The 10,571-nt window shown below is 45.8% G+C and overlaps 1 gene segment (V, D, J or C); it reads right to left on the reverse strand.

Moving 5' to 3' along the window:
- Window positions 1-9,770: 9,770 nt before the first annotated feature.
- LOC109926493 lies at window positions 9,771-10,264 on the reverse strand. The segment is given in 2 exon segments: window positions 9,771-10,126; window positions 10,219-10,264. Coding segments are annotated over 2 exon segments (402 nt in total).
- Window positions 10,265-10,571: the final 307 nt, after the last annotated feature.

Below are 10,571 nucleotides of genomic sequence, written 5' to 3' on the forward strand. Positions count from 1 at the left end.
ACAGTGACTGTCAATTCACGCAATCTCCAGCGTCCAGAATGAGATGGTGCTGCTAGCCAGCCCAATGGGGATGGTAGAACCTCCACTGTATTTCCATCATAGTCAATCCCCATGTGCTTACATCAGACGTCCACGGCAGACAACCAATCTCGTGTGTTCTCTAACACTCCCCCTCTTCTTCTGATCCATAAAACTTTGTGAGTGTGGATCGGAATCCAACAGTTTGCAAAACTGCTTTTTCAATGATTGACTGGAGGACAGACTGTCTCATTGAAGACAGCCTCAGGAACCATGTGGTCGCCAAGGATTCTCCCTCTCCTTCTTGCTTTCGTCTCCAGTGCGTAGGTCTAATTACTTCTTTCAACTAAATTTTAACGTGGTTTTCAGTTTCTATGTAAGTATCTTTCCTGGGCTGTGTGTTCGGGTGTAGTGGCATGTGAGGGGAGAGTTACAACATCGGGATTCATGCAATTTAATCAATTTTCCTTTCCTTTGCTAGGTGCCCAGTCGGAAGTATTGTTGACTCAAATGGAGGCACACAGGCATTGCCGGACAGTCTCTGAGACTGACATGTAAAACCAGCGGGTTTGATCTGAATGCATACACTATGTACTGGTATCGACAAAGCCCTGGGAATGGCCCAAATGGCTCGTTCGATACTATACTGAAGACAGCAAAGATTTTAATCCAGAGGTTGAAAACCGATTTGCTGCTTCCAAGGACCTTACAAACAAAGTCCTCACTTTGGACAACAGACAATTGAGTATTTCAGACAGCGCAACATATTATTGTGCAAGAGCACAGTGAAACAGACAAGATCCAAATCTGTAGAAAAACTCACGAGAGGAAATGTAACATTTTCTTCAGCGCTCAGACAGAGAACCAATACACACATCATGAATTTCCCACAATAGGATTGTTGCTAAATAATATTTACTAAATAACACAACAACGAAAGAGACTTTGTTTGCGTGTGTATGAGTGTGTGTGTGCTTGGTTATCTGCTGAGATCACAACATGGCAGTTGTGTTTTTGTGTGTGTGTATGTCTGGGGGTGTGTGTGTACGAATGTGTACGTGTGAATGTATGCAAATGTGCACGTGCACGATTGTGCTTTGAGTGTGTGTATATAGTGTGTGATAATGTATGTATGACTACGTAGAGATTCAGCGTATAAATTAAATTTATATCTAATCCTTTATTACTGTATATCAGACTCGCCATCCTGATAAATTTAGCCCCCTTTGTTGGTCTCTCACTTTCGCTCGTCTCAGTTTCTCCTTTATTCTGACCATTTGTTCAGTTCCCACTTTATTACTGAAATTAATCTCAATTTGATTGAAGTCCCCATTATGGAAACATAAACAAAAAGCATTTACACGACTGTGTATTTAATCTCAATTTCAAGAGTTTTCTTTTCAGCTGCTTTTCTCACATGATAACTTTCGTTACTGACTGCAATACTGTACTCGAGATTTAAATTAAGTGGTTTCTGAGTGATCCCGGTCTTTGCTTTTGTGTAGCCTTTGAATAGGAGTGTTCCCACGACGCTTCCTGCTTTGGCCTTTTGTGCTTAATCAGGAGGAGAACGACTGTTTATTTCGGCTTTGCAATCCTGTCAAAAGGACATGAAGATAGACGTGCGATGAACATTAATTGTTCTCATTATCTTGAATAGAAATAACACAGGTGAGTTACAATTTATATTCTGAGGAGCAATGTGCAGTGGTAGAATCCCTACGTTTGTTTCAAATGCATTCCACTTCTAGATTCACTTGCTGTAGAGGTGTCTAATAATATATCCGAATAACGTTGCTTAGAAAACGGAGATCCTTTATCATAGAATCCCTGCAGTGTGTGGAAAATCTCTTCAGCCCAGCAAGTCCACAGCAACCCATCCCCCTATAACCTACATATGCTCCACATCTCTGAACACTACGGGCACTTCAGCAATCCACTTAGCCTGCACATCTTTCGACTGTGGGAGGAAACGCACTCAGACACGGGGATCATGTGCAAACTCCACACAAACATTCGCCTTGTGGTGGAATCGAAACCGGTGCCCAGGCACTGTTAGTTAGCAGGGCTAACCACTGAGCCACTGAGCCAGGTTGAGGGTCTCACCAGTGACAATTCACGTAATATTTACACATTGAACAGGGGAGTTCCACAAAATTCACTTTCAGTCAGCGATTGTTGCTCCTCTGTAATGTTGTTGATGGTCAGGTAGCGAAATTGTTGATCTGGCTCCTGTCTGCCTGGATTGTCTGTACTGTTGTCCTGTGAGTTGTAACAGGGTGTTGATCACCAAGCAGTGATAACTGGCAGTATTGTCCCTCCCGATGTCTGCAAGAGTCAAACTAATTTGTTGTTGATCCAGGTGAACAGTGGCCACATGGATTTGCAACAGGTGTCCCTTCTAGGTGAAAGTGGCCTTTGGATCAGAGCGTGCTGTCATTTTGTCCTTTGCTTACTTCTCAAATCTCAAAAATGACGGCTTGGTCTACATATCCTCTAATAATGTTGTCTCAAAATTGAAATTTGAAAAGATGACATGATGTTGACGGCTGTGAACCTAAAGTAAAACTCGCTAGGGATGAAGATAACCAATTTTGATCCGACCTCTTGAAAGATTTTCAAGAATATGCAGTGATGTAAATTTGAGGTTAACATCATATCAAACATTATCTTCATCAATTGTGGAGTATGCTTTTAAGGGTCGACTGACCTTCTCCTGTACCCTCATCTCATGTTCGTACAATCATAAAAAAATTGGAGCGCCAACTTCTTAGCCAAATGAAATGTTGATATCAAAGCAATCAGTTCAATTCTTCTTTGCCTCTCCTGTCTATAATGTGAATAGTGTCAGTTTTGGTACTCCAATCTTCTGCGGATGAAAGGTTTCCAAACACAACGCCTTATTATCTGTGTCCTTCTCCGTGCCAGTCTGAATCGCTCATTGTAAAGTCAAAGGAACAGGTGAACGCTAATACTGGAGAGAGTATCACCCTCAACTGTTTCTACACAGATAGTGAGAGTGTCTTCCAGTCTTAGTACTGGCTGACTCTATCCCTTTGTCACTGGTAGATTATCATCCGCTCTCCTGATGGCTTCAATGACATTTGTCAGAAATCACTTCACATCCTCTCTGGCCAAAATCTACAGTGTTGTAATATTAACCATATCACAGCCGTCAGATTATGATCCCGAGGAATATTTCTGAATGGCAACCATGCTCACATTCCTCAATTTAATGGAACAATGTCGACACATACTGATCTTTCGCAGAGTGTTTGAGAGGCAAGAATACTCGTTATTTTACAAGGCACTGTTCAAGATCATTGAGTACAACAGAGCTTGATTCGATAAAATAAACATAATCGAACGAACCAACATAGATAGAGAGGAAAACAGAGGGACAGGATGACAAATGTATGGAACGATAAAAGGAAAGTCGCCCAGCGTGAGAAATAGTCACGCAGAAACCTGGACTGTCAAGTAATGAGGTATAGTAATACAGATACAGACAGAGACAGAGACAGACAGCTAGATAGACAGACAGATAGATAGTCAGATAGACAGACAGTTTAAGGGATAGAGGCTGAGCACATACACAGACAAGAAAACCCTTCGACTGATCGATAGCGTATCCAGACGCGTTTGGCAATGTTCCAAACTTCGAAAACGCTGTTACATGGTTTAATGTTTTCTCTATTGACATTTACCATCTCTGTAATCTTCATTCTGATCCTCTCTGTATTCTTCATAGTGGCCACTTCCATAAATCCCACACTGTTCCTGGGTATGTGTTGGTGTTTTTGCCATTTTGAATATTACCTACTGCTGCTGCTCTCTCTTTGGCTGTTTCCCTGCCGATATACCCCGACCTACACTTGTACAGAGCGACAGGTATACATCATGCAGTTTGGGTCCTAAGTTACTGCCTGTTGCAAACATTGTGCCATGCATGTAGATTGCATTTTTTTTTTTTTTTTTTTTTTGCAAATTCTGTGTCTTTGCTGCAAACTCTGAAGATATCGATGCCAACCTGGTAGATGTAATAAAGTGAAATTTTGATTTCTGTTCTTAGGATCCCAGAATCTTCCCACACCATCAGGAAATTCAAGCAACATAATGGGAGCTCTCCAGATGTGATCAGTTGGGGTCCAGCTGCATTGCTGCTCCTGACATGCATGATTTAGCTATTTGCAGTCTCGTATTCTCTCAACAGGACACAGGAAACGGGATAGGGGAGAAATGGGTCTTTTTCTACCGAACTTAAATGGAAGTGCATTCACTTATCAGATTTTTTCCGTCCTTCTAAGTACATTATTGAATAAGTAAGAAATGCCTTGCGACTGTTTGCTGGATAGGGACATACTCCAATGCTTGTTTATTTGTTCATATAATGAGAGACTTCTTTCTTTAATTGTCTTTCTGAAGAAATGTCCGAACAGAAATGTCAACATTTCTGCTCCTCTGATGCTGCCTAACCTGCTGTGCTACTCCAGCTACACATTGTGCTCATTCAGACTCCAGCATTGGCAATTCTGACTATCCCCCATTGTGCAATTGACGTTTGTTTTCCGTTTTAGGTCAGAGTGATGGGGATTAAGTCACTCTACTCAGATCTTTGTGAGGGACGAGAGGCAGTGACTCTTAGTTGTACCTGTGATGCTACATCGAGAAGCTATGTCTTATTCTGGTACTAACAGTACCCAGACACACGAAGTGAGTACAGACTGAGCAAAAGTGCAGCTCGTAAAGTGAAGAATGCAGAATCTGATGAAGGGAGAGCAGGAACTGCAGATGCTGGAGAATCTGAGATAACAAGGTGTAGAGCTGGATGAGCACAGCAGGCCAAGCAGCATCAGAGGAGCAGGAAGGCTGACGTTTCGGGCCTAGACCCTTCTTCAGAAATGGGGGAGGGGAAAGGCGGTTCTGAAATAAATAGGGAGAGAGAGGGAGGCGGATAGAAGATGGATAGAAGAGAAGATAGGTGGAGAGGAGACAGTCCGGTCAAAGAGGTGGGGATGGAGCCAGTAAAGGTGAGTGTAGGTGGGGAGGTAGGGAGGAGATAGGTCAGTCCAGGCAGGACGGACAGGTCAAGGGGGCGGGATGAGGTTAGTAAGTTGGAGATGGGGGTGGGGCTTGAGGTGGGAGGAGGGCATAGGTCGGAGGAAGGACAGGTTAGGGAGGCGGGTAGGAGCTGGGCTGGTTTTGGGATGTGGTGGGGGAGGGGAGATTTTGAAGCTTGTGAAGTCCACATTGATACCATTGGGCTGCAGGTTCCCAAGCGGAATATGAGTTACTGTTCCTGCAACCTTCGGGTAGCATCGTTGTGGCACTGCAGGAGGCCCAGAATGGACATGTCATCTGCGGAATGGGAGGTGGAGTTGAAATGGTTCGCGACTGGGAGGTGCAGTTGTTTCGTGCGAACCGAGTGTAGTTGTTCCACAAAGCGATCCCCAAGCCTGTGTTTGGTTTCCCCGATGTTGAGGAGGCCACAACGGGAACAGCGGATGCAGTATACCACATTAGCAGATGTGCAGGTGAACATCTGCTTGATGTGGAAAGTCTTCTTGGGGCCTGGGATGGGGGTGAGGGGGGAGGTGTAGGGGCAGGTTTAGTACTTCCTGCTGTTGCAGGGAAAAGTGCTGGGCGAGGTGGGGCTGGAGGGGAGTGTGGAGCGGACAAGGGAGTCACGGAGAGAGTGGTCCCTCCGGAAAGCAGATAAGGGTGGGGAGGGAAAATTGTCTTTGGTGGTGGGGTCTGATTGCAGATGGCGCAAGTATCAGAGGATGATGTGTTGGATCCGGAGGTTGGTGGGGTGGTACGTGAGGACGAGGGGGATTCTGTTTTGGTTGTTATTGCGGGGAGGGGGTATGAGGGATGAGTTGCGGGAAATGCGGGAGACGCAGTCGAGGGCGTTCTCGACCACTGAGGTGGGGGAAGTTGCGGTCCTTGAAAGACGAGGACATCTGAGATGTACGGGAGTGGAATGCCTCATCCTGGGAGCAGATGCGGCGGAGGCGAAGGAATTAGGAATAGGGGATGGCATTTTTGCAGGAATGTGGGTGGAAGGAGGTGTATTCTAGGTAGCTGTGGGAGTCGGTGGGCTTGAAATGGATCTCGGTTTCTAGGTGGTTGCCGGAGATAGAGACAGAGAGTTCCAGGACGAAGAGAGAGGTATCTGAGATGGTCCAGGTGTACTTAAGGTTGGGGTGCTAGATGCTGTTGAAGTGGATGAACTGTTCGAGCTCCTCGTGTGAGCACGAGGCGGCGCCGATACAGTCATCAATGTAATGGAGGAAGAGGTGGAGTTTAGGACCAGTGTAGGTACGGAAGAGGGATTGTTCCACGTAACCTACAAGGAGGCAGGCATAGCTTGGGCCCATGCCGGTACCCATGGCCACCCCCTTTGTCTGTAGGAAGTGGGAGGAATTGAAAGAGAAGTTGTTGAGGGTGAGGACGAGTTCGGCTAAGCGGATGAGGATGTCAGTGGATGTGGACTGGTCGGGCCTGCGGGACAGGAAGAAGCGGATGGCCTTTAGGCCATCTGTATGGGGAATGCAAGTGTTTAGGGACTGGACGTCCATGGTAAAGATGAGGTGTTGGGGAACGCGGAATTGGAAATTCTGGAGGAGGTGGAGGGCGTGGATGGTGTCACGGACGTAGGTAGGGAATTCCTGGACCAAGGGGGAGAAAATGGAGTCCACATAGGTGGAGATATGTTCGGTGGGGCAGGAGCAGGCGGAGACAATGGGTCGACCAGGGCAGTCAGGTTTGTGAATTTTCGGAAGGAGATACAAGCTGGTGGTGCGGGGTTGGGGAACGGTGAGGTTGGAGGCCTTGGGTGGGAGGTCACCTGAAGTGATGAGGTTGTGGATGGTTTGGGAGATGATGGTTTGGAGGTCGGGGATGGGGTAATGAACAAGGGGGAGGTAGGAGGAGGTGTCGGAGCGTTGGTGTCTGGCCTCGGCGATGTAGAGGTCAGTGTGCCATACTACAACTGCGCCTCCCTTGTTCCGCGGGTTTTATGGTGAGTTTGGTATTGGAGCGGAGGGAGCGGAGGGCTGCACATTCTGCGGGGGAGACGTTGGAGTGGGTGAGAGGGGTGGAGAGGTTGAGGCGATTGATTTCATGATGGCAGTTAGAGATGAAGAGGTCGAGGGAGGGAAGGAGGCCTTGGGGTGGTGTCCAGGGTGAGGGAGAAGGGGTCAGTAGAGGGAGGGTTAGGCTCACTGTTGAAGAAGTAAGCGAGGAGGCGGAGGTGGCGGAAAAACTGCGATGTCCAAACGTGACCGGTATTTGTTGATGTGTGGGTGGAGGGGGACAATGGTGATCCCTTTACTGAGGACTGACCGTTCGTCCTCAGTAAGGGGGAGGTCTGGGGGGATGATGAGGACTCGGCAGGGCTGGGTGCTGCTGTCTCCTCTGGAGCTGCTGGCTGCGGAGGCTGTGGGCGGAGCGACGTCAGCGTCGGCTGTGGGAAGAGCGACGTCAGCGTCGGCTGTGGGAGGAGTTGCGTCGGCTGTGGGCGGAGTTGCGTCGGCGGTGGTGGCCGGTGGTCTGTTTCCACAAGATTGGACCAATCTTTATCCCTTACCGTCGGTTTCATCTTCATTCTCTCCTTCTGTTGGGTTCTTTCTGTGTCAGTTGACTCAGCATTTACTTTGATTTGAGGCTCCACAATCGAACAAAGCAAATCCTACAGACGTGGTCTTTAATTTCAATTTACCGAGTGTTCTTTTCAATTGCCTTTTCTGAGTGATTAATCTGTTTGCTGAGTGTACAGCTGTTCTCCAGGTTTAGCTAAGATGTCCAGGATATTTGTTTTTTGGTTCATGTGAGAGTGGAAGTATAATAGCTGCACTTCATTCTCTGGCCTACTTTGCACTACAAAATGGAGAGTCACTGTTCATTTCGTTGTTGTAGGACATGAATATAGATGTACAAATAACTTTGGTTATCTCCATAATCCGGAATGTCAGCATTGCAGGTGAGTTGCACTTGGGATTCTAAGAACTGTGATTGTGCAGTTATAATGACTTTTCCTTTTGTGCCACGTAGGTACAAGTTCTAGAAATCTAGATTCACCTGCGTAGAGACAAGTAATAAAATCTCAGATTGGGTTAGTTAGAAAATGGATACACTGTAGATACTCATCGATATAGAATCACACATTATTTCCACATTAAAGATGGAAGTTCGAAACTATTCATTTTCACTCAGTGATTCTCGAGAACCAGGGACTCTGAGATATGGTGGAGATGAAAGAAATGCTGCAGATGTTTTAGTGGCTGGATAGACAAACACAGCAGAGAGAAATGAATCGACAGTAATTCGAACAGTTTGAGAAGAAGCAGGTTGCGTGAATGCATACTAGCATATGTCCATTAGAATGAACGGCACTTTTGCCGTTAGAATTCCAAAGTTTTTTCCAGGGAGCTGAATGTAAGGCTGCACACTGTCCATGTCTTAGATTTGTTGATGCTTTCAGTTTGAATGGTGTTGTATGGTGTTGTCCTCCCTCTGATTGGCTTGCCCTTGCTCTTGTGCAATAACAGATATTCACACACATTTCTATACTCATAGTCAAATTCAGAAATGTACAAAAACACACATACATGCACACACAGATAGCAGGGAGCTATGTTGTGCACTCAGCAGATAATTTTATTATTATTATTTTATTGTCGTGTTTACTGAACTAATGTGAAAAGCTTTGTTTACAAGCTGTAAAAGCAGATCGCAGTAAGCAGATGGTGCACAGATCACAAACAGGTAGACAGAGGCATACAGGTTTTATTTGACAGGATGAGCGCGAGGCGAGAGCCAGATGAGCAAGACCAGCATTAGTTGAGTTCAGAGAGTTCATTTACCCATCTGTTAACGGCCGGGAAGAAGCTATTCCTGAAGCTGCTCATCTTCTGCCTGATTGAAGAGATTGTAGACGATCATTACCGGGTATCAATCAGTCTTTGATAATGATGGGAGCCTTTGTGCGGCAGAGACCAGGTAAATGGATTCCATGATGGAAGCTTGGCTTCTATGATTGTCTGGGCTGTGCACACCACCTTCTGTAGTTTCTTACGGTCCTGGGAAAACCATTTGCAATTCCAGGCTGCTAAGCACCAGGGCGGTACAGTTTCAATGATGCATCTGCAGAAGTTGGTGAGCGATCTTCTGGGCATGCAAAATTTCAATCGAGTCGCCTCTAGGAAGAAGAGGTGTTGTTGTGCCTTCTTGAATGTTGCATCTCCGTGGAATGTCGAGGACAGTTGTTGGTTGTCGTCACTCCAAGTGACTTGATGCTCTTCACCCTCTCAACATTAGTTCTATGTGATGACATCGATGATGGGAGTGTTGATGCACTATTCCCTCAATACAATCAAATCAGCCACTCTGAAAGCCGCCATGAGTAAACTGCTATCGTGCCTCTTGGATGCTCCAGACTCCCTGACATGTGTGGAAGATATGTGAATCTTGTAAAAGTACAGCTCTGCCCAAGTTCACTGTGTGCAGATGTGACGACAGAAAATTGTTGTTAGTGGGGAATTGAAAGGTAGTTTTCAAGTATGACTTTGTTCTGGTTTGTGTGAGCGCTCGGACCCTTTAGTTATATTCTCAGCTGCTCCGGGAAACAGTTGGGTGACAGTTTGAATCGTGGTTAACTTAGATTCCTATCGGTGCGATTTTAAATTTGTAACAGTACATTACAATAACACTGGATTTACACAAACTCCCACAGAGAGCCCATCTATGATTCACGGATGTTTTTGTACAGCGGTGAGACTGTTTCTCTTCACTGTGTCATTCCTGAATCCGCAGTAGTACACGGCAGTGTCAGTCAGCTGCAGCCCAGTTATAGTCAAACTTGTGAATTTCTTCGAGGTCTGAAGTTCCATAGAGAAACGATCTTGTGCAAAATTTGCTTTATCATCAGAACCACTAGTACCTTTGAACAGAATAAAATCAAGCTGTGTGTCTGGTTGCTGTCGGTACCAGAATAGTATATAGTCGCTCGCTGCAGTTTCATAGGTACAACTTAGAGCAACCCCGTATCCTTCTGTCCGAACTTCTGAGGAGGATGACTGAGTGACAGAATCTCCATGACCCAGATCTGAAATGAAAAGCATAAATCAATTGGAAACTGTCAGGCTGGGGTCAGTTTCACCTATGACTTGATGAAGAAATGTGGAATGGCACAGTTACCTGTCAGAATTGCTACCCACAGAACCGAGGTGAAGAGAAGCCGCATTGTCGTTGTCCTGTATGAACTAGGGCACTCGGTTATTTGAAGACACCCATTCTATAACCCCGCCCGCTGTTAAAAAAATTGTCGTGTCACAGGACGTTCCCACCTGACTGCCTTGTGTCGGTGGTGATGCTATGTGGGCGGGAAGAAGACAGTAGACTGTGAATGAATTGACACATCCCTAGTTGGTTACAATCACTGTACTTAAAATGGAGCATCGAGAACTCTGAAAGATTAACTCGCTTTCATGATAAGAAATTTCCAAAAATCACTTAAGTTTTTACCCTGAAGACTCCTTTTTCCTTTTCAC

The sequence above is a fragment of the Rhincodon typus genome, chromosome 42 (assembly GCF_021869965.1).
Source record: "Rhincodon typus isolate 14 chromosome 42, sRhiTyp1.1, whole genome shotgun sequence".
In the NCBI taxonomy this organism is placed as follows: domain Eukaryota; kingdom Metazoa; phylum Chordata; class Chondrichthyes; order Orectolobiformes; family Rhincodontidae; genus Rhincodon; species Rhincodon typus.